This window comes from Mycena indigotica (genome assembly GCF_014461135.1).
Source record: "Mycena indigotica strain 171206Taipei chromosome Unknown Mind.scaff0019, whole genome shotgun sequence".
Lineage (NCBI taxonomy): Eukaryota > Fungi > Basidiomycota > Agaricomycetes > Agaricales > Mycenaceae > Mycena > Mycena indigotica.
Window position 1 is genome coordinate 150,206 of NW_023503018.1, and position 23,988 is coordinate 174,193.

The following is a 23,988-nucleotide window of genomic DNA, read 5'->3' on the forward strand; positions in this document are numbered from 1 at the left end:
CAGTCAAGCTGGCTCCTTTGCGCTTTGTCCGCCTGGCCAGCCCTCCTGAGGACTTGCTCAAATATATGTTGCGTGTGTTGCATCAGAAAGTGTGGACAGATATGGGCTTGGGAAAGACTACGAATGAGGTAGCAGAACGCTATGTTCAGACACGTCGGAAGAGACTTGAATAAACAATGAATTTTTGGTGTATTTTTCCGGTAAACTTGAAGTTATCATGACCATCAACTACAAGTGGGGAATATAGACACTCCAATCTACATCTCTGAATGCCGCCAGTGGGAGCAGTCGCAGCGCGGACAACGGCAACACCAGGAGGATGCCCCGCGCAACCGAATACACACCGACAAAGCCCAGCATGCCCTCCGGAGAAATGGTATACAGTAGCGAGGCCGCGAGGAAGACCGGGGGTGCCACAGTTAGTACCAGCGCGGAGCTACGCCAGAGCCACATTTCGGCAGGGGAAGGGAACGCGGCGCACCACGCGAGGCAGTGGATGCCGCCAAACAGCGTCCCGGACAAAAACGGGATCGCGTCCGTGAGCGTCCACGACAGCCAATGCGCTCGCGTGGAGTTGCGGATGTCGATGTAATTGGATACGGTGGTGCACCAGAACGTGGGAACCGCCGTGTTGGACAGGGGATCGTAGTCGGCCTCGTGGTAGGCGTTTACGAATACACTGAGGAAGCGGTCGAGCCACGAGGCGCTGGCGGGGTACGGAGGGCTGGCGGTGTGGTTTGGGGGGCTGGTGCGGACAGGAAGCTTGATTTGATTGCGCACATCGAGCGGCTTACCCAGCCAGAATAGCCACGTCAGCGCGTTGAGCACCGCGAATGACAATGTGGCCACTTCGAGCGACGTTAGAGGGAGCCGCTGCAGCCTTCGTGCGATGCACTGGGCGATAAACCAAAGCCCTTGACAAAGGGCAATGCCTTTCGAGAACAGGTCCCCTTTGCTCTTGTCATCGATGTCGGACTCTTTGACGGCGTGCATTTCTTGCACCACATTTGGTGTCGACAGTTGCTCCTTCGTCACAATAGGATGTTCATCAACATCGACAAAGCCGCCCATAACGATGAAGAAGCCATGGGTCAGCGGGACCCCGTAGTCTAAAGGAGGGGTCAACACTTGAAGGAGAGCAAATTCGAGCCACACCTTGTGAGAAAGACCGCGCCATCAAGCATTGTCTGGCCGCAAAGCGAAGAATGAGCTCAGGCGCAATGAGTGCCACCGACATGAGCTTCAGCCGACGCAGCAGCGGTCCATTCTTGCCGACAACCTGCCATTTCAGCCAGCTTCGAAACCCAGCTGCATTCTGTGGTCGCGCGAGACGGGGAGGCGGGACATTTGGGTGGACGGAGACCCATATACAGAGAAAGATCGTCACCAGACAGCCCCAGACGATGTCGAAGAGCCGCCTGCAGGCGTTTATGTCGGTGCATTCGAGATCATCTTGCAAAGCGGAGCGGCGAAAGGCCCCAAGCTGAGCGCGGGTCGACGAGAGGACGGCGAGAAGAAACAGCATGATGCTGCCACGACAGCATGAAGACAGCATTTGAGGCTTGTCAGCGCCGCCAACATTGTGCGCTTCAGTCGGATGTCAGAGCGGTAAGTGGTCGTTCCGAATCAAGCAACAGATGCTGTGACACTTTCTCTTCAGCACCACCACCGTCAAGACATCTCCTCCGTCGACCACGTTATCCGCCCCAATGCACGCGGCCGTGGAGAATCCGCAGCCTCGCGCGATCATCGTGCGTGGCCGTCTTTGCCCAGGCGGATTTGGGAAGCCGTGCTGACGGAGTTACAGAGGCGAAAGCCTTGTGGTCGTTCTGTCGGCAGCCAGCACTAAAGGGAGCATTGGAGGAAACGTACTGGGCGCAGGGAAGGGCGCGAGGGCGCACATCAAGTGCGTTGTTGAGCTCTGCATTCACATTCCATGCTGACATTTTGGAAAGACACGACAAATGGGAAACTACCTACCCAGACATCCCTCGCCCGCCGGCCGAGCTCTATGTCGCCAACGGCCAGCCCAGGTCTATATGCAGAACTGCAGCCCTTGTGGGCAACCTGTCCCCCACCAAATTGACGATGAAGATGGGTGACCGACCACGATGACAGTCACCGGCGTTTCGCCTGCACTTATGCCTGCCGCGGCTCACTCACAACTGCGAGCCCTCCTTGGCAGCGACGGCTGGATCCACTCAAAGGCGAGCTGCAATGGCCGCTCATCATTGCGACACCCCAACCATCGTTAACGCCGCTCACGACGACGAGCTCTATATCCACGACGTCGCCCGCTTTGCTGCCTTCGCCATAACACGGCGCAGCGACCATCATGGTAGCAGCTCGGGGCGACGCCGGGAAGGGTGAAATCGAAGAGCAAATTCTCCAGTCCAGCATTAAGCGGCGACACCACACCACATCCTTACCGCCCGCCAAACGCCAATATCCCTATCCCAGACCTTGCCTCCTTCCTGTCCACTTCTCCTTCGCTTCTTCTGCAATCTCGGCTTGCTCGCGCCCAAGACCCGTGCTCCGCAAACGACGCCCAGCGTGGACTCCGAGGAACGATGCTATCCCTGCGGACACCGCTGGTCGCTTCTGGCGGCAACGGTGCGCACTGGGCACGGCGTTATCCTGTCAGCTCACGGAGGCGAAAAGTTGCAAAGTCTCCTGACATGCCATTTTGTATCTGACAATGACCTCGGCTACTCGCACTACTTCCTTTCGATACTCCTCTTCTCATCCATCCCCAAGTTTTTCTTCCTCATTAGTCGTTCTACTTGTTTTCATCGTTGTTTGCTATGATACCCATGCCTACATCATGATAGCTTGTAATAGAAAGCGCATTTAGAAGGGAGCGATGGTGTACTTGCACGAACCATGTCGAACACGACCGTAGAGGGATGACGCGGGGCCCACACGTGATGGACGAGGGTATATGCAAAGGGCTATCGAGAGAAAAATTCTGGGGTAGTCGTTGCTTGCAAGATGGAAGCAAAGTCGATACTAGTGCAAACGTCATCGTTATCGAAAACGGCGTCAACGAGACCCTTCTCGCCGATTGCGGTACCTGAAAGTGATTGAGCAGCGCAAATGATGTCGAATGAGCCATGGGATGCAGTCGTTAGAGGCGTAGGCCATGCGACTTCAAAGTCGACAAAAAGGTGTCGTCAAAGCAGGGATAGGCTCTGCAAATGACCCGAAAAGCAGGAGTTGGGCTTGCGCAGATTTGGAGAAACGAGTGGGTGTTGTATATGGGCGAAGTATGGTATTGGACTGGGTTGTCGCGACGGTCATCATTTGGGGGCAATGGGCGAAAATAGTCCTCTTTTCAAGGAGAACAGCGCCTCTTCCAGACCGTATTGCAGGAAAGACGGACGCAAAGGTGTTGACAGGACAGAGGAGGGAATATGACGAGGCACCAGACACGGTAATGTTGCTCATGCCTGGTGGATGCGCTACCAGGAGGCTATAGCGCTGGCGCTTTCCAGTCTGCCTAAAAGCATAGTAAGACTACTGGCAGTTGCGATAAGGATGCTAGACGCACCAACGCCGGCCGTTTCAGAGAGAGTTTCTCTCCTCTCTGCCGTACCCAGTCGTAGCTGGAGCTTGTTTCCCGGTCGTTGTCGTGGGACCGGCGAGTATTTCCTGGCAGCGCAGGCCTCGTAAGTTGGCAATATTGAATGTGCTGTCCCCTTTGTAGTCATCGGACGGGGGATTCGAGGGCATCTGCGCATAAAAGTGTCAACGAAAGAGAGGAAGACAATGTCATGCTTTGACGCACCATTAACACCGACAATCCACTATCCAGCCACACTGAGTTCCCGTCTCCCAAGAGCCTGCGCCCGTCACTGGTCGGGGCAGTAGTGCCGCTCAGCATAAGCAAGAAAGACAGTCTGCTGAGGCGGAGCAAAGTCAGCCAAACCTGGCGTGGCGAACCGTGAGACGCACCCGGCTGCTCATGTAGCTAGTGCACGATGAGTATGTGGGTAGGGGAGAAGGGGTCGACGGGTCCTCGGAGCCGGAAGGGCTGTGGTGGAGGTGCAGAAGAGGAATGTGGTCACGGATCACACTTTCAAGTTCACCACTAACCGCCATGACAAACTGCTTTGTCTGTTCGTTCCGCCCGGAGGCGATCGGCCTGCCTTCTGCCTCCCAAATCGAAAACCTCCGCTCCATAAGTCGCTCGAATCTTCCAACTCCTTCGGACATGTCTGCCAAACTCGATGCTGTGACTGCGACTATTGCCGACTACGATGCTCACCTTGCTCGGCTCGAAGAACTGCTTCGGACGGCCGAGGAAGAACGCGCTCGAGCTGTGTCATACCAAGCTCAGTGCAAAAGCCTTCTGACATCATCTATCCGCCAGCTTCCCATCGAGATTCTAGCATACATCTTTGAGCTATGTGTACTCGTGTCGCCTGCGGAGATGTGCGACACTATGGAGGCAATCATAGACCCTCGAGAGGCATTGAGGAAGGTGGTCAATCCAAACCTTCACTCTCTCGCGCAAGTGAGTTCAATCTTCGTCTCATGAGTGACATCGGCAAGCGCTGATTCCCCCCAGGTTTCCTTGCGCTGGCGGGAAGTAGCACTAGCAACGCCAAGTCTTTGGAGCCAGCTTGTTGTCAATGGCCGTCTTTTGACCACGTCAATGGCTGTATTGCAAACATCGTTGAACTTGGTTGAAATGGCTTCGTCTCGAGGCGGTCAATATCCGCTGATTTTACAAGTCAAAGCAACGTGGGCCTCCATCTGGACGGATGGTGCTAGATACACACATCTTCGTCGCTTGCTAGAGTCACTCATAAAGCAATCACCCCGGTGGAAGGACATTACTCTGGATTTCAATGCCAAGACACTGACGCTGCTCGCTCCTATCCAAAACCGTTTGGACTGCCTAGAATTTTTGGATATTACCACCCCTGACTATTGGCCGTCGCCACCATCCCCTGCATTCGACTATTTCTCGAATGCCCCGCGGCTACAAACGGTGGTGTATACCGGACTGGCAAATTGCATCGTTGCACTCCCATGGAGCCAATTGCAACACTTCTCGTTCTACACGCATAAGACGCCCTTCGATCCGGCCCATCTCTGCTTTTTGCGCCTGGACAGCCTTCCATCTGGCAGCACATTACTGCTGGACTTATATCTTGGGCTGAATAACAACCCGCCGACGGCGCTGATACAGCCGCAAAGGGTGGCGAGTAAGCTGCTGACGCTGCGGGTTCGGACAGCGGACATCCCAGATACCACCCACAGTCTGGGACGCGTGCTCGCTTCGCTCTGCTTTCCCGAGCTGACGCGATTGATACTGAAGGAACATTCGCCGGTGACAACGATCCACCCATGTTGGAACCAAGCGGAATTCTGCAGCTTCGTCCAGCGTTCGGAGCTCGGACAATCTCTATTATCCCTCAGTATCGACCTACCTTTAGCGACAAGCGACCTCTGCAATATTCTTGCACAACTTGAAGTTCTGGAGGACTTGTACCTTGTAGACTCGTACGAGACTCAGGCTGACCTTCCGCCACTCGTGACGGATGAGCTTTTGGCACGCCTCACACTGTACGCGCCGGGCAATGACCGTGTCGCTAACGGTCCGGCACTGGTGCCCCGCCTTGGTTTATTTTCACTCGCTGGTCGTTTCGCCTTCACGGAGGGAGTCTTGAAGAAGTTTGCACAGTGTAGGAAGCTGCATCTAGACGCAATCCACTCCGCATATCTCTTCCATCTCAGTTTGAAACTCACAACAGGCGTACGGTGTCCTCTGGGCGAAGACCTGCAAGCCGAGTTCCGGGAGTGGGAGGAGAACAATCAGTTTGTGCTTTTGATAGAGACACAATAGTTGTTATAACCTAGACCTGGAGACGCAGGAAGCAAAATGATGTTATTCAGTATGTAGAGATACATGGAGGACAGTAATGAGCAACGATCTTGACTGCAGGAACAACCGCCAACGTGTCTGCCCATACGCGCCCGCTTGTCAGCAAGTTGACAAGAGTGCCTACTAGTGAAAGGACTTTTCAGTTACTTCGGAGAGCCTATATGGACAAAAACACGCACCTGTCCCGCAACAACCACAGGGTACACACCCGCCAGCGACTGCAAATCGACATCTCGTTAGCCAAACACATTCAATCGTCCCACCACCTGTTCCAAACTTCACGACCACGCACACGACCAAGTCCATTTGCGAGCGAAAGCGCGTTATCCAAAGGCCTTCTCCCCGCCGTGCCCAAGAGATACGACATATATAGCATTCGTAGACGGTCGTACAGCCCGAGATATGGTCGATGGAGCCATAAGACAGGAGGTAGCAGAGTTTTATCGTCGTCTTCAAAGGAGTGATGAGCACGTGACCGCCGGCGTGGGGAAAGGACGGGGGGGGAGTCGACGCGCCAGGCTTGTTCGCGCGAATGGATCACAGAGGGTCGCAGAAAGTGTGTCCCTTGTGAAAAAAGCGGAGTTGGCTTAAAAAGGCGATCATTACTTTGGTGGCGAAGAGTATGGGAGGACAGCGCGAGAACAAAAGCCCATTCAATGTATGCCGGAGCATGTCTGTATGCAAGAGTTGTTGTGCGAGAGGCGTTAGCCAGATCGGCAGGGCCGTTAGGAGTGAGTGAGAAGCTTGGAGCTGGCGACGGCTGAAAGAGAGATTTTGGAGCGGTGAAGACCCGTTGTCGGCTTTGAGAGAGAGGAATATGAGTTGCTTGGCTCACACGCGCGATTATTTGACTCACCAACATTGCTCCCTCTCAAGTTGCAGTGGGCTCGACTTCGGACGGTGGCGCGACTCTGCTTGGAAAGCCATGGGTACTGGATATGGGATTGAGGTCGGAAAACGAGTCGGGGAAAAGATAGAGATAGCAGACATACCGCATGACGCGCTCCATCCCTCTAGCGACAAGCTACACTCGCACCCGTTGCCGACTACCGAGGGTAGGTAGACCCGCCTGCACGGGTAAAGTTACCCCTTGGTTGCAGATACAGTCAGGGTCATTGTGGTGGTGGCGGGGAGGAAAATCGGCAAGAGTTGAGAGTTTCTGCGAGCTGGCCTCTGTGGCAGAAGCGTCAGCAACGTCAAATGAAGAGAGGGCTGTTCATGCACCTGAATCAAGACCTCCTCGTTAACCGCAGGCCCCAAAGCCACTCCTCTTCAAGCTTCCACCTTCACAGTCCCGCCCTACGGTGGTCCCTGAAAACCGCCACAAAGGAGGCTCCTTCGTCCTCTTGTGGTAGCGGTTTGCCCATCCTGTGGCGAAATTGCCCCACCCTCGTTGTGTGTGCAGGTCCTTTTGATGACAGGGTAGCCCGAGCATAGAGCTGCGGGTACTGGATGCTACGCCAGAAGTCAGCCGCGAATACGAGCCAAAATGAGCGAAAGCGCACGTTTCTTCGTCTATCCCCGTCCAGCTGTCGCCCCACGGCCTTTGATTCCGAGTTGTAATACGACGGGCATTATGCGGGCTGTGAGTGTGGCGCACGGCAAGCGGACTCGGAGGGAGGGAGGCGGATGGTAATGGTGGTGACGGTAAAGGGAAGAAGAGGACCAGTTTGATCCGCATCGTCACCAGGACCCGACGATACGACGCTCGCCGTTGTTGGCTCGTTGTTTCTCGAAAGGCTTCTTTCCACCAGCACCGAGTGCGTGTGGGGAATGGAAAGACAATTGAAGAGCCTGGCGGCATTATGTCACAGGCGCGTCTTTCTCCCCTCGCTCCTTGTAACTTCACAAAACGCGTACTACTGCAGTCTACTGGTATGGGCGGCTCGACAATATACACGGACTACGACTCCAGAGATGGTCGCTATCGAGCTAGCTCACGTCTGCCGTCAATCTTGGACTTCGCAGACCATTCACAAGACGCCGAAAACTTCTACGAGTTTCTAGTGTCCTTCTCAAGATCTCACGAGCGACGAGTCAAGCTCATATTTGTCCACCACCCATAATCAAGATTCCACGCCGAAATGACTTGTACCTAGTCACCCTGCGCCCACTTGTGGGTCCAACGGAAGTGCCACACGCGGCCCGAAGGACTATAAAAGCAGACAGCATATTCCGTCTTTCCTCACCCACCACCGAGTCGGAGTCATGTCGACGAGTTCTCCCCAGAGCAATACACGGAGTCGGAGGTCCTCAGCTGGGAGAAGGCCTGCTGCCGCGAGTCCTGTTATGCCTGTTCCCATTGAGGGGGCTCCTGGTGGCGCTACTAGTGGAGCCCAGGGGCTTTTATCACCGACAAGTCCTCAACATCTTGGGACTCTGGCCGATCTCTCGCGGTTTACAAGCCCTGACTCTGACTCGGACTCGGAATCTCATGATCAGTCACTGGAAACTTGGCCACAACGCACTAGCAGACTTCATCGTCGGCTCTCGGGTAATAGTAATGTTCGTGAGCGGGCGCGTGATTTGTTTTCGTGAGATCAAATGCCATCATTCGTGAGATTGATGGCAGCTTTTAGCCGACGTCAGTTTTTCGTAAGATCACGAAGCGTCACGGTGACAGGATCAACGTGACGACCCCATCGCTTCTCTTTCCGCAACCACCACCATCTCCCCCTTCCTCGACATCGCCCCCAACACTGAGCCCACCAGCCCGATGGACCGCGCTGCACGACTGACGGCGAGAACAGGGAGGAGGTGGCGTTCCCGGTGAGTTATGTCCCCCCACATCCTCCTCAGCTGAACTCGAGCGCGATAGGCCAGCACATACGCGCAGACGTCTGGATGCGCCTATTCAACGGCTGCAGCTGATGTGCCAGTGCCGTCCGAGACGGGACTACGCCGACAAGCCGGCCCAGCTTGTCGCCGTCATGCGCAGAACCACGGGCGTCTCAGGTGGTGGCGTGGGCCCGGGGACAGCGAGGCGAAGGGGAGTCGCGCTGGGAGTGACCCGGCGTGCTGTCGATGGGGGCAAACGGCTCGCCTCGGACTGGGAGTGGATGCCCAGGACTCGCGCTGAGTCCCCTTTTCTCGTGTACCATAACTAATCACTCGATCTTCTAGCCACGCCACTCCCGGACGGCTTGCGGACGGAACTGCGAAAGCCGCACTGCAGTTGAGGCAAAATGGTGAGAAACTGGGCAGAGGGGCTGGGGCTGGCTGAGCGCTGAGAGCTCGTTGGCGGCCGGCGGGGAAGCCGGTGCAGGGCCGACTTGTGTACTGCGAGCTCAGCGCGCCGGTCTTGGGCGGCGCGCTCGCTGCGGCTGGCAGTGCCTGAGCTGGCGGCCGCGGGGCCGGCGAGTGGCCGTGGGTAGACTCGGCCTGGTGCCCAGGGCTCGCGCAAAAGCGCATTGCAGACGAAGGCGGGGGACAGGCGCAGCGGCGCTGCGAGACGCTTGTGATTGTGGGAAATGGGCGGAGGGCCAGTTAGGGAGCTCGTTAGGTAGCCAGTAAGTATGACCTGTGGAATTGTGTGTAGAATGAAGATCATCAATATACACTATACACTCAATTCCGGGCCCTTATGTGCTAAAAATAAGAAGTTTCAAACTCAGTTGATGGGATCAAAGCCAGCAACAAATGCGCTGAGCTCCCCTTCCCCAGAAACCATTCCTCCGTCACTCTTGGCATCCAACAAGCAACACATGGTAAAATGATGGTCAGTTGACAGCTCACGAAAGCTGACCGCGCGCCCGCTCACGAAGATTGCCAGGGCCCTCGGCTCTCAACTTCAGCGATACATGATACGTCGCAGCTTGAAATATGGGGAATAAACTCCAGGTATGTATCTTCATCTGTTGTGCACTGGCATCTTTCGTCTGCTTACAGTATTCTCTGGACAGTACCAGCACGCTTGTGCAGGGAAGGCCTCCGCGGGACTCCAACCAGTGGCCCGGACCATATTCCCGTCCAATCGCCGACAGGATACCAACGTAGGCAGGCATCTTCAATTCATCTATCGTGTTTGCTGACTATTGCCCCTTGGGGTAGTCCTTATCCGGTCCAAGTGGTAGAGGCACCACCATCGGCATATACTACTGGTAGTAATTACTACCCAGTGCCATACGACGGAGTTTTTGGACCTGGAATTGCAACGGGTGCCACCAGCCATGTCAGACATATTCCGCCACGTCATACATCGGCGAATCTTGCTAGTGGTGGCGGGCAAGGATGGCGCATTCAAACGGAGCCAGGGCCGCTGCCCCCACTGGCAGACCATCTTGTGCACGACCACATGCCTGCTGGTCCAACTATTCATGCCCCAAGGCAGGTTGCCACTGTCTTCCAACCAGCGTATCCAGATTCAAATTTGCCATGGAGTCCTAGCAATCCGTACGGAAATCCACATGACGTAGTCGGCCCCGAGGGTTTCGATGGTAGATACATACCCCCATCTTGGGTCGACCGTTCAGCGCGGCCAGGATGGTGGGAACGGTGCCGGAAGTCAGTGGCATATCGGATAATGTGGTACCGCTACAAGCAACGGCGCTCTTACACGAGTTGAGTATGATCCAAGGTCGTACCTAGTGCTTGTATATGTATTCCCTCTACAACGGCTTTTGCAAACTTGAAAGAGTGCGCGGGCATACAACTTGAATCGCATTATTCCGTATATCTGGCAGTTATTGCAAGTTTGCAACAGAATGGTCATCATAAGAAAAGGAATAATAAGTTTTTATACTTGGTAAGTAACAACATACTTAGATATAGCGGATGCCTCGCGAAACTCTCTTTAGCCGCGTAGCACAGCGCTCGCCGCTGCCACACGTGTATGCATGCGCAACCCATCATGGGACTCGTGATCAGGGAACCGACAACACTGGCACCAGCGCGTAATCCAAACGATGGCAGCCTGAGTAGGGGCGGAAGAAGGCCAGAGAGGAAGAATACGAGAAGCATCGCGACAGGGGAATGGCGTATTGAAGTGACTCGTCTTGAATGATTTGGATGCAACCGTGACGTCTGAGTGACAATCACATTCACAGGCAAACGTGCTCCAACTTGGAAAGGTCGGAGCGTATTGCAGTAAATCTTGAAAGTGACAACATGTACGGGGGGGACCGGCTAGCACGTCTCGCTCATCGAGAGAATGAAGCAAGCCCATTCCGGTTTTGAATAAGTATGGTCGTTGTCAATACCAGCGTCAACGACAGCCTTCCCGCCCGTAACAACATCTAGAAAGAGTCGAGTAGCTTGGAATAGCCTAATCGTACCGCGGGATAGGGCTCATAGAGCAGCAGGTGCTGCACGGACGACGCCACAAATGCCTGTCCCAAGGATATGGTGGAAGTGACGGTAGGGGAAGAATGGGTGGGGAAAGTGTTGAGGAGCGAGATCTGACTGTAATAAAGCTCTAGTAGTCTCAGATGGGGCATGTGTAGGTGGGAATATATAGGAATGTCGCAGAAGGGGTGTAGGATTCGGGAGTCAAGTTAGAAAAATCGAGATATTCATGCGCCGATTCCTTCACATCTCGGAGTCAAACTCTCTTGCGAGTCGCCCCGTCCCTGAGCAATTCGCTGGAGGCGCCCTCACCCGCGTGCATTTCGCTCCTCGACGAAGAAACGCCGACCATGCCTGCTCAATGGCCATATGCATAGGAGAAAACGCGCTCAATGGCGGCCTTTCCTCAAATGGCGGGGTATGAGAATTGTGAAGGAGGAGGCGCAAGGCATACTACACAGCGAGATACACTTGACAGTCCGCTAGCTTCCGAGTCGGGCGAGGTATGTTGACGTCTTTCGGCGGGTGGGCGTGCACGTGACATGCCATATCTGAATAAATTCTCGATTGGCTGGGTGGATGGTGCAGGCGTCGACGGGAAGCGTAAGAGCCGTCATTTAAAGAGGAAATGATGGTTATGGCGCTTCCGGATGTATGTTGTTGTCATTGTAGCTAGAAGACGTTTCAGACGGAGAAGCTGAGGTGAAAAGAGATTTTACCTTCAAACCTGATGGGGGGGGAGCAAAAACAGGAGGTGGGATGCATGCGAGTTGGCCATCGTATATCCTTGAGCAAATGCAAAAGTAAAGTGGCGTCTCTGTCGATGAATGACGACACTAAGCTAAACCACGCGATTCTGCGCTGCTGGAATAGATTCACAACCACAAACGCAGTACCGTTTTGCAGTGGCGGAGGTGAGAAAGGGGAGTGAATTTCCCATTCCGAGCGGGGAGAACCTTGAGAATGCTTAGGTCAATGGACGAAAACGGGTAGGTGGTAGCCAAACACGCACCCAGCGTTTGCTCCCTCAACACCGAACAGTCTACGTGATAGATGCGAAGGGAGGTACCGCGTTTTCCAAGTCTTTCTCGCAGAAAGCGTCGCTGGAAGGCCATAATTTCGCGGTACTGCAAGGAGCCTGCGAGGAAGAATGTCAGGAATAACCTTGGTAAGATGAGTGGCTTCTCGCGCACCTATAGTCACACCCATCATTCATCCGATCCATTTTGGCCTACGTGTCCTTTGCGGAACGGCCCACTTTGGACAAGGTTCTTCGCTGGGATGTGGTTGTCGCGGCCGTTCTTCAAGTTGTTGCTGGATCGACTGCGAAGATGTCCGCCGTTTTGAGCCGCGGCTGTAATTGGCGCCGGGAGATGGAGGGGTTCAGGAGTCTTGTTGGGCGGGCGACTGCTCTAACCGTTCAACACTGGGCCACCGTTATAGGCAAAAGGGGAGTTCTGTCGACATAACCGGTCAGGAGATGGGAAGACGCTGAGAAAGCGGCGGGACGCACCGGGCTAGTCCACCCCCTCCTTCCCAACCCCATCCCTCTCTTCTCCTCTTTCCGCGAGTGGCAATGATGGAGGTAGCGCCCAGCCGCATGCGGCAGAAACGAAGATTGCCGTCCTGCTGAAGGAGACACTGTCAGCGTCAAGGACACCATGCGGATGGTCGCGCAGCTCACCGGGTCACTTGCGTGTACCATGTGCAGTTGACGCGAGGGAAAGACTGGGGGGAGGGCGGTTTACAGACGGCGGTAAGCAGAAGTCGTCGTGGAGAAGCGGAAGAAGGGAAGACGGGCCGGTCACACCGCGTCACTGTCAATTCCTTCTCTCCTCTTGACTACCACTCACCTCAACACTGTGCTCGGCGACGCTCGACCTCACGACAAAGACGAAGCATACGGCTGGCGCACTAGCAATTCATATGCCGCATCCGCTTCACTGATTTGTGGCCCGCAAGGTTTCAGGTTCCCGAGAGCCTGGGCGAATTCTGGCAAATGGGAGAACTATTCCGGCACGCAATACTCGTATACACACAACGAATAACGTTGCAACAATTCGTCTCAGTTTCTCCCTCTGCGATCTCCCGCCGCTTTAACTTGAAGTTGGCGCTCGTTCTCCCCCCCGTGCTTCCGATTCTTTCTCAGCGGGCGCTCGTATGCTAGATGGGATATTATTCTCCTGTGAGTTGTGCAACCAAACGTTGCAGACGCTGATTATCGTTGCCCCGTCCAGGCTGGTTTCCTTACTCGAGCATTTCTTCTGTGCGACGACCACGAATAACACGCATGCTGCTTGCCTCTTCCCCATGGATGGATGTGAATATCTAACGCATGGTCCGACACCTCTTGAAAGGCATGTGCAGCACAAGTGTGTCGGCTTTTCTCCCTTTCTTGCTCGTCTGACAATCGCGACCGTGACCTTCGTCCTTCGACTAGTACTAGCTTTTGCAAACGAATCGGCAATGTCGATGGGGTGGAAGCATCCCAGTCGGCTCGATGGGCTGGCAATTATACACTAATGACGCGAACGTGGGTGGACGTCGTTTTTTCCTCTCGTACCGCACTGACGATTCTTTTTTCATTTCCAGTAGTTTTGTTTACATTCTTTCCTCCGACAATGACGCTTCACAAAGGCCGTTGTAATCTATCGCAACCGCATCGCCCTTCCACAAGAACGACACCTTTTGCCCTTGCACTCGACAACTGGACAACAACGCCAGGTTGCCAACAAGCAGCAATCATGCATCGCTCCGGAAGCTCACTCGCACACTCCCCCCGTTCTCCAACTAGGCCCATTCCCTCCTGCTTTTACCTCTTTGCTCGTCAGCTAAGCCGACGGCACACGCGATATTTGCACGTCCAGGAGGAGATGCGTCACGGTCGACGACGACACCGTGTACTTATGCTTGCGTCGAGTGGATCGTTGTTGCCGCCCTTCCTTTCGCTGGATCAACTGAGGCTGCGGAGACGTCTGTCATCTTCCCTTTCCGATCCTCGTCGTGATCGGGACACTAGTCATTGGCTTGTTGAGGACACCGCGAGGGGTGGGAAGAGAGGATTACAGGTAGGAAATATATGGAGATAGACCAGAATGGTAGTACAGCGATTGAGCAGATTGTATAAATACAATCTATTGAATGCATATTATAATTCTTGAAAACCCGCAATGGTACATACTTGTTGCGATGCATACATGGATTCCAGAGTTACTGGTGTAATTGATATATATTCGCGAAAGCCTTCTCCTTCTCCACGCAACCAATGGCCATCTGTCGAGGAGAGGGGGAGAAGAAACCAAGCCTTCGCATCACCGAATCGCGTGTCAAGCGTCCTGCTCGAGCGCCGCTGGTCCGACGGCCAGCTCCTCTAGTCCGCAAAAGCTTCCCCTCCCCCTAATCGGCTCAAAACGCTCTACTGAACTCCCAGCACCGCTGATCCCTCTCCCCAACTCCTCTCCGCTGATGCATGTCGCCCGTCGACAAAGAAATGTCCCCCATACCGCTCATACAACTGCAGGAGAAAACACGCTCGACAATAGCCTTGCCCCTCGAATGGCGGGGCAGAAAGAATTGATTAGGAGGGATGAAGTATGCGGCATGCGGAGATACACTCCATAGAGCGCCAGCTGCTGCGTTGGGCGAGATATGTGCCCGTCTTTCGGTCGGCGAGCGAGCACGTGACCTTCCATTTTGGGAAGTCGACGCAGATTGCTTGTTCCGGGTGCAAGCATGGGCGGGTAGGGGGGAGAGGAGAGAAGGGAGCATCGAAGTATAAGCCAGACCTATCGCCATCGTTGAAGTCGCTTAAGCTTGGCCTCGATAGCCCATCTGTCCTCCGTCGAAGCGAGTCGAAAAGGTCGGATATCCAGCCCCACGACCGAAAGCATAGTCGTCGTGACGCTGATCACGGAGATGATGTCGTGGCGGAAGATAAGAATGTGGGCAACAGGATATGCTGTTTTGCTTGACGAAGAACCGAGGAAGATTGGCGCGACGGCGACTTTCCTCCTCGGATTCACAGAAGGAGAGGATCCCATAGGAGTGTGAAGGTGTACCTCGCTAGACACGTTAGTCGGAGGGCGATTGCGCGAGACATGTGGTTTTCGAAGCGGGTTACGCGCCACCGCAAGCAGAAGGAAAGCAAGAGGGAATCGGGGGCGGGCCGGTCTTGTATAGCACGTAATATGTGATGGAAAGCGGGTTCATCGAGGCTCCGCAAACAGGTAGAGGAGTTTCGCAAGTGGGGATATGCATGAAGATGTCGCAGAAGAGCGTAGGACGGGAAAATGGGAGGATTTTTGACATTGCTTGGAACTTGAAAGCGGGTCTTGTGGTCCACCACAGGCCGAGTACGACGCATGGGAGGGCTTTGGGAGGCTCCCCAGAGGTAGAAAGCAATGCCTCTGCGGACGCAATAGCCTTCAATGTGTTTGCGGCGAATGCCATGTCGGTGCCAACGAACACCGCCAAGGTGTGCCGCTGAGGAGGCAGAATACGCAACTGGAAGACGGGAATGAGCAGATGCTAGTATAGACCTGAATAGAATACGCACGATGCACCCCGTCTTCAACGAAGTTCGTCTCCTCCCTACTAGAATCCCTCGCTTGTGAGTCAAGCAGTCGTTAAAGGACATGGAGGTCGTCATTGGCAGGCAGCGGGTAGTTCCAGGCCGACAGCTACCTGTCGAGTTGGTGGAGCCAGCGGTTTCCCTAGGATACACCCGTCGGAGGAGGAGTCAAAGAACATCTGCGGAGAAACAAGGTCAGGAACAGCGCGCAAGATGCAAACACGTTTTGACGCACCGAGATTGCCACACACCCACTTTCCCGCGCAGAGTCCGCCAACGCCCATTGTCGAGGCCGCGTTACCCAGCATGACGTCCAAACGGAGGCTGAAGGCAGGCAGCGGGACTTCGTGTTCGTGTGCCTGGCTGTAGAGCCCACCAAGCTGCTCGCAGACCTCATGTTCACCAGGTGCGATGGTCTGGCGGGGTGAGAGATGCGTTGCGGAGGGCGAGTAGTTGTAGTCGCGATCCGTGGTGGAGGAGCGGAAGAAAAGAGATTGGCGGTCACATGTCATTCAAGTATTCCTCATCTCGAGGCAGTTCTTACTTACCAGTACTCCACCGACTATATTTCGCAACGCTCGACAATCTGAAAGGCAGAAACAACAAACGCAGGCAGCTCATTAATCATCATGATTCGCATCCTCGACCCACATTTCAAATTCTCTGCTACCTCGCTTTAACCGGAGTAATTGCAAGTACTGTACGAAACGGTATATCATCTTCATTTGAGCTGGTATTCTGTGGTATGCGGGAGTGTAGTCCGTGTAGTAGTAGCAAACCTCGACGAATCGATTGTCTTACGCGACTGACCCCTTGCGGCCGGTAGACATTCCTTCACCCAGTCCTCCGTGCTTCGAGGTTAAACTCTCTTCTTCTTGAAGACAGCCCCATCCTTCACCGATATGCCACAAGCACCCTCACCCGCGTGTATTTCGCTCCTCGACGCAGAAAAGCCGTCCAAGCCTCGCAACACAGTGGTTGAGGAAAACGCAGTCAACGAGAACCTTGCCCCTTGAATTGCGGGCGAGGAAGAATTGGGGAGGATGCGAACAACGTGACGCGGCCGTAGGTATGCTCGCTAGAGCGCCAGCCGCCGCGTCGGGCGAGATATGTTCACGTCTGTCGGTGGGTGGGTCTGCACGTGACTTGCCATATCCGGATTATTTTTCGATTGCTAGGGCGGCAGGAGTCGACGGGGGGGGGGGAAGAGTCAACGGTGAAGGAAGGAATAATGCTCGTGGCGCTTTGGTATGGATATTGTTGCCACTGTAGCTAGAAGACGTTTCAGACTGAGAAGCCGAAGCGAAAAGGAGACTTCACCTTCAAATTAAAGCGATAAAGTCTGAATTTTATCAGGGCAGCCATCGTACGTCATTGAGCAAACGCAAAGCAAGGCCTGTGTCGATTGGCCAGCGTGAGTAACGACACTCATCCTGCCTGCATGTAAATGATCAATAAGCAGCGAGGAAAGGTATGTTGCAGCTTTACATACATACATGTAGACTCCCCAAGTAGAATCACGACAGGTTTCTCCGCACAATGAGTCGACGGGTAACGAACGCGAGGAGAAGAATCTCATCCCCTGTGTCTTGAGAAACATGACCATCTTGCTTGAGCGCTCGCCCGATGGGCGACAAGTCCACATACGCTTCTCCTCTCTCAATTAGCTCAAAACTTTCCCTCGAGCTCATCCACCACTTGTCCGTTGCCCCGAATCACCTCCCCCGACGCGTATGTCGCCTTTCGACAAAGAATCGCCACCCCTGCCTCCCATACGGCTGCCAGACAAAACGCGCTCGACAACAACCTTGCCCCTCGAATGGCGACGTAGAAAGAAATGAGTAGGAGGGGACAGGCATGGGGCACAACGAGATACACTCGATAGAGCTCCAGCTGCCGCGTTCTGCGAGATATGTTGTGGTCTTTGGGTCGGCGAGCGAGCACGTGACTTGCCGTTTTGGGGAGTCGGCGCCGATTGTGTGTGGAGGGTGCAGGCGGGGACGAGGAGGACGGGGGAGGGGAGCAGGGAATTATAGTCAAGGTGTGTGGGCGCATTTGAAGAAGTTGGGATGGTCCACAAGCTTGACCCAGTGCTGTTCTCTGTCGAGGTCGGCCAACAGACAAGCTCAGAAATTCAGCCTATGAGCACAAGCGTAGTCGTTTGTACGCCGATGTGGGGATGATATCGCAGCAATAGATGAGGATTTGGGCAGCCGTATATGCTATTGGCTCCCCGACGATGAAACGCTTTCCGCGCAGAAAAGCTGGTGCAGCGGCGGCCTTCCTCCTCGATTTGACAGAAGGAAAAGATGGTGTAGGAGCGTGGAGGTGTACCACGCAACTAGATAGGCTCGCTGGAGCGGTATCTACTGCGTTGGGCGATATATGTGGTTTTCGAAGGGGTGACGCCGCCACAAGCAGAAGGAAAGCACGGAATCCGACCGCGGGCTGGTCAAGCAGAGGTGTTGGGAAGGTTGCCAGCCTTGACGGCGAGCATTACTTGCGTGTCGGGGAGGTTGTGCTGCCTGCAGACAGGACAGCGCGAACGCCGAAAGTCGATGTAGTGTTTGTCAGGTCGTGCCTCTTTGCGGAGTTGTTGCGTGAGCCAGAATGGGAGCGTTTGGCGGATCTGTTTGCGTTTGGACTGCGCGAGAAGCTTGGCGGTGGCAATAGATATGACGAGGAACAAGAAAATTGGCAGGTGAGAAGCGGGACTTTGGAGGAGAAGGTCAAAACCAGGGTGTCGACAAGAAAATAGATCCACGACTCACACAAGTTCCTGCCCAGACGAAACCGAGCCCGTAACCCGTCCGAAACCGTCCGCCCTGGCAGCAGCGGGCTCGCCACGCCATCGTCTCCACGCCGATATGACTCCACACACTGGGGATTGCCACGCCGACATCGATTATGGCGCTACTTGGTAATGGGGATGCGGGCAGCCAGGCGCAGTCGAATAGGCTCCCAAAAGCCAGTGTGGAGGTACTGGGCATGTTTGTGAGTTCGGAGACCTCGTTGACGAGGAAATTAAGATCGCAGACACACCTCCTACTCCCACCCGCGCTCCACACCTCTCATCTGCCTGCCTCCCCCAATAGCACACTACGTTTGGCGCCACCTGTTGCGTGCAGACACCCAGGCATGACTAGAGTCGTCGCCGGTGATGAAATCGGCCATAGCTGTCGTCGTGGAAGCGGAGAAGAAGACCAGTGTGGTCACATGCTCGGGCCGATCTTTGCCTTCCGCGACGACGACACCTGCGACTCCTTCCCCTCCCGCCTTTCGCTGGCCAATATTGCTCAAGCTTCTCCCATTATAATGACGTGTCTCCCTCCAGAGCTCCTCGAGTCCATTGTCGCTGCAATACCTAAAAATAATCCGCGAACGGTAAAATCCTGCTGCCTTGCCGCATCTGTCTTCCGCCCTGTATGCCAAAAGCGCTTATTCCGGCGCCTCTTCTTGGCCTCCCGGCTGATAATCGGAGATGTCGACGACCCAGAGCCCAACGAAGACGAATTCAGCTTTCCTCGGTGCTGGCGCACGTACTCCTCCATTATCGCGCTCTGGAGCAGGGCGCCTCGTCTTGCCGCATACACAAACTCCATTGTCCTTACAATGTATAACTCCTCGTCTACCACAAAATCTAACTGGCGGGCTGAGCGCTCCGCGGCAGCAACCGTGCTCGCGCAGCTGATGGAGCTGCAGGAGGTCAAGATCTGGGACTGTGGAGAGTACAAATGGGGGCGCCCATGCGCGGACAACGATATTGTCGAAATGCTGCTCCACAAATACTCCCACCCCCAGTGCAAACTGAAGCGGTTTGAGCTGGACAGCTTATTCGCTACTCATGTCCCATCGGAGACGCTGCTGAAAATGCTAGCTGTGGCCGACTCCGTCAAGTACTTCGCGGTCGAGCCAGAGAATGACGATACATGGCTGGAGCCAACACCCATCGAAACAACGCCGCTTCAAGTTGTGGCGCTAGTGGTGTCAGGATCCATGCTGGGCCCGAGCTTCCTTCATCATGCCAACCTCGCTCCTCACTTGAGCGCCCTTTCAAGCCTGACCCTGCACAGGGTATACGAACAAGAAGACCTGACATTATGTTTCCGTGCCGCAGACTCGCTGGAAACCCTTAAGCTAATATTCTACAGTATGTCCCTCCGCTCAGCCTTCCCTCAGGCTCCCAACTCACTTGTAAACTTGAAGATCCATTTGCGAGTACTGAAACACAGTTTGTGCTCCCAACGCACTTCCCGCGGCTTCGGCGACTCGACCTCCATCCGGGTCCGCTACTACCCGGCCATATAGAACACATACCGATCCCGATTATTGACATTCTCCAACCCCTTGCTGCACCACTGCTTACCGGCGTGACTTTACGCTTCTCGCTACCCTTCTCTACTGGTTGGCTCCTCCTAACCGATTATCCGTGGCCGACTCTAGCCAGCTTTGTCGACCTATACACCCTTGACCCCGTTTTCTTCACAGCGCTCGACGATGCCATCGCTGGACACCCGTCATTGAAATCCTTTGAGTATGCCTTCAACTGGTGTCATTCTTCAAGTTCCGTTTACCCTGCTCCGCGCTCACTGGCCGGCTGGCAGGACCCCCCGATGCAGTATATCGACGTGCTGGCGACAAAGCTGGCCGACGCGCTGCCAAAGACGGCAAAGTTGGGTGTTTTGAATATTGTGAGCAAGGAGGAGCGTCAGACCTCGCACCTTGAGGAGGTTTTTCAGTAGTCGTCGATGTAATAAGTACATAAGTATTATTGAATTATGCGTGCCCAACAAGACGAAGAATTGGGAGTATCAGCACAAGGATTTAGGAAGATCGGAACGTGATCATGATCATTGGATAAGCATCCATTTCTCTTCTGCTCTCCACCACCATAGATGGCCACTTCGCCCTCCGCGCCCCGAGAACCTCTCGCTTCACTCTACACACAGACCCGTAGTCCTATGCACGAGTAGCCAGGTGCGTTTTCTGGCTCGCCAGACGAGGTTCTGTTGACTTGACTTCGATCCAGTAGACTCTGTTTCTCGCTAATACCTGCATGGCACTACTGCCTCAACCTACCATCCCCAACCTTTCGAAGGAGAAGGACCTGTGGCGACGTAGCGGCGTAGCGAATCTCTCCTTGGTGCGCCAAAACACGATTTTGTCTTGCTTTCTTTTTGTTAACCTGCTCTCTCTGCAGAAGCTCTCCGAATTCCCGTCCGATTGCAACAACGGGAACAAGGCACTTTTTGCGAGCCTTATGCTCCTCGGAAGCGCTCGGAGGTCCCACGACAACGACTCGCAAACGCGCGGGTGCGATAACCTTGCTGGCCCGGGTTGGGTTGCTGCTGCCACTGGGTGGCTATGGCGCTGGGGATTTTCAAACTGCCCCAAAGGAGAACGAGAGCTCACTACCAGTTGCGAAAACCAGACGCACAAATTCAAGCCGCTTCAGACGGAGCCCTGCCCGCCCTGCCCGCCCGCGCGCCACCTTATACCCTTCTCTACATTCTGGACACTCTCGCGCCTATGTCCATCGGCATGCAGCGTGGGCTTCGAAAAAAGGACTTTATCCCGCCGATGACCACTCGCAACTCTTCCCAATACCACCTACTCCTTCCCGATCGTCCTCCCACCTCTCCACATATGTGCAAGCACTGCTCCTTGCTACTCCTACCGTTGGCAGAGTCAGCTCCTGCTGGGTACGACACTTTTTTCATCGCCTCCTTCGAATGTCACATCCGTCACCGTCACGCTGCCCACATACGAGTTTGCAGCTCTACCCCTGCACTTCCTACGCTTCTACCGACCCTATCCAATGGTCCATTACGTGCAAAATAGAACGTCTAATTCTTCTCAGGGTCTGTCATGAACGAGAAGGCTCTCGTTGATGCCCTTTTTTGACAACGACCACATTTACATCCGAATCGACTTTACATCCATACTGAGAGCCCCGACTACTCGAAACCCTATATCTCCATATGTCTGTGCATCTATTCTTGTGCTTTTAGACGTTGGCGCACATGCTTGGGCCCCGCGTTCGTCCTCCGTGGTTGTTTTAAGCACGCTGCTTATGTAAAGGTGATTCCCTTCAGCCCAGTTCCGTTATCACACTGGTGCCCAAGACCGGGATGGAAAATCAGCGCTGCCTGTCGTTGTGTCGATGGCGGACTAGGAGCAACAACCTTCGTTTTATTTGACTCTTAATTCCTCTTGTTTACGCTAGTCAAATGCATTCCGTACGGTTATGACAACCAGATAGGCGAAGACTTGTAACTTGTTGCTGTACGGAAGTAATTCTAGCTCGTGCCGCATGGCATTGTGCGTCTATGCAGCGGATCAAGGGCACCGGGAGACAGCAGCTCTCTCTTTTCCAGCGGGAGCGCTACAACTTGAAGCCGACGGCGATATGCCAATGGGTGAATGGGCCCCGCGGCCAGGATATTGCCCCGCGTCTTGAATGCGTGGAGGGGATCCGGCTGCTGCTCGAGTCTGCCGCGGTCGGGCGCAGGATCTTGTAATGGTGTAGCTTGCTGCCGATGCTCCAGCTGTTTCAATTCAGGCTGGACGACCCCGGCGTGTCGTCGGCGCTGGAGAAACGACAAGCGAGGGAGCCTGGCGTTCCAGGCGGAGGCGGTGAAGGCTTTGCCGACCATCTTGGGCGAGTTGGTGAGATAGCCTCGGGCCAACTTGTAGAGCTACACACTTCTTCGAGTCGGTCGCCGGCGGTTTAGTACTGACCCTAAACCATAAGCAGTACTCGTTGATAATCTTGTTACTTGCCTATAAACTACAAGCAGTCCTAGGTGCTTCTTTCAATGCAATATGTCCCTCAAGCACAAATCTTTTTTTTTGCCTGCTCCCGAGCGCCGAAACCATCTTCGGAGTCAACGTCCGGAGTGAGAATTTTCGGTGCTGACATAATCGCCTTCCTCGCTCCATTTTCGCATGATCATCGTGTCGTCCTCCTTTCCTTCCCGCCTCCACGACAGACGATGTCGTGCCCCAATTGCTTCACCGGCGAGGCCTTGGAGGGCACGCCGACCGGAACGATCTCCGACATTGACAACGCAGCGTACTTCTCCCCGGGCCCGGGCCCGCAAGGCGCCTCCGCCAAACGGGCAATCATCCTGCTGACGGACATATTTGGGCTCCCGCTGAACGTGCGTGTCTATTCTCGTTGTGTTGTTGCTTTGCTATCTGCTTAATTACTCGCCAGAATGCGCGCATCATCGCGGATAACTTTGCCAAATCGCTCGAATGCGACGTCTACGTGCCCGACCTGTTTGCGGGCCGCCCGGCCGTGACCCCCGAGCAGATGTCCGCCATCCCGCAGAGGGCGGGGCTCAAAGTCGGCTTCCTTGGATACCTCAAGCTCTTCTTTAAGGTGTTGCCGAGCCTCTTCGCGCTCATCCGCAACCGTCCACCCCAGGGCGCTGCACGGGCACTTACGGTGCGTCGCCTTCCCACTTTTAACTACCAAGCTCATGCGTTTCTAGTTCGTCAACAAGCTGCAGGAATCGAAGAAGTATGAGAAACTGGGGGCTATTGGGTGCGTTGCTACTTCTGGAGTCCGACACTCGTCTCATGGCCCAAGTTACTGCTTCGGTGGCGGCGTCTCCCTCATTCTCGGCTCGCAACACCCCGCGCTCTTCAGCAGCATTGTCATCGCCCACCCGTCCCCGCCCAAAGACGCGCAAATTCTCGGTATAAAGGCGCCCACTGCCTGGATCGCGGCGGAAGGTCCATGGAGCAGCAAGTTTCTGACCAAACACTAACGCTAACACGCTTCTAGACGATTTCGCCATCTCGAAAGCGCGGCTGGACCAGATCGAGGCGCTGTACAGGGCGCGGGAGGGGAAGGACACGTATGTGGAGTACAAAATTAAGGTGTACCCTGGTGCGTGGCGTTTCACGTTCTTGTGCTCTCTGTTGACTGTGTCGTTACGGCCCGCGCTGCAGTACCCCGAGGTCAAGGAGGCGTTCGAGAAGGCGTTCCAGCAGGCGGTGGATTGGTTCAATCGGACTATTCCGGTGTAGAAGGGCTGTTGGGGATTATGTGTGTCGTCAGGATGGAATCAATGTGGTTTATTACACTGTTGCGACTGCTGGCCGCGCGGGCAAGGATTTGAGCTAAATATGTAAAGGCAAGACCTATTTATTCTCCCTCGACATATTATTAGTTGTCAGCTGATTATCTTCCTATCTCCTTGCGAAGTTATTTAGGCTTGATATCGAGTTT

General features: G+C 54.6%; 5 protein-coding genes across 5 annotated transcripts; 2 read left to right on the plus strand and 3 right to left on the minus strand.

Annotated features, from left to right (window-relative positions):
• Positions 1-228: 228 nt before the first annotated feature.
• On the minus strand, positions 229-1,555 carry MIND_01420100 (uncharacterized protein; the record flags this gene model as incomplete). The annotated part of the gene is made up of 2 exons (XM_037370588.1): positions 229-1,109; positions 1,156-1,555. 2 exons carry the CDS (start codon positions 1,553-1,555, stop codon positions 229-231), a joined length of 1,281 nt encoding a protein of 426 aa, XP_037212969.1.
• Positions 1,556-11,962: 10,407 nt separating this feature from the next.
• On the minus strand, positions 11,963-12,401 carry MIND_01420200 (uncharacterized protein; the record flags this gene model as incomplete). Its single annotated transcript, XM_037370589.1, has 3 exons — positions 11,963-12,132; positions 12,189-12,314; positions 12,370-12,401. 3 exons carry the CDS (start codon positions 12,399-12,401, stop codon positions 12,018-12,020), a joined length of 273 nt encoding a protein of 90 aa, XP_037212970.1. The 3' UTR covers positions 11,963-12,017.
• A 5,797-nt stretch (positions 12,402-18,198) lies between these two features.
• MIND_01420300 (uncharacterized protein) lies at positions 18,199-18,648 on the minus strand (the record flags this gene model as incomplete). The annotated part of the gene is made up of 2 exons (XM_037370590.1): positions 18,199-18,460; positions 18,518-18,648. 2 exons carry the CDS (start codon positions 18,646-18,648, stop codon positions 18,199-18,201), a joined length of 393 nt encoding a protein of 130 aa, XP_037212971.1.
• Positions 18,649-19,061: 413 nt separating this feature from the next.
• MIND_01420400 (uncharacterized protein) lies at positions 19,062-20,488 on the plus strand (the record flags this gene model as incomplete). Its single annotated transcript, XM_037370591.1, has 2 exons — positions 19,062-19,896; positions 19,953-20,488. 2 exons carry the CDS (start codon positions 19,062-19,064, stop codon positions 20,486-20,488), a joined length of 1,371 nt encoding a protein of 456 aa, XP_037212972.1.
• A 2,208-nt stretch (positions 20,489-22,696) lies between these two features.
• On the plus strand, positions 22,697-23,786 carry MIND_01420500 (DLH domain-containing protein; the record flags this gene model as incomplete). The annotated part of the gene is made up of 5 exons (XM_037370592.1): positions 22,697-22,909; positions 22,966-23,199; positions 23,246-23,298; positions 23,344-23,489; positions 23,542-23,786. The coding sequence occupies exons 1-5, from the start codon at positions 22,742-22,744 to the stop codon at positions 23,784-23,786; spliced, it is 846 nt and encodes a 281-aa protein (XP_037212973.1). The 5' UTR covers positions 22,697-22,741.
• Between the last annotated feature and the right edge of the window lie 202 nt (positions 23,787-23,988).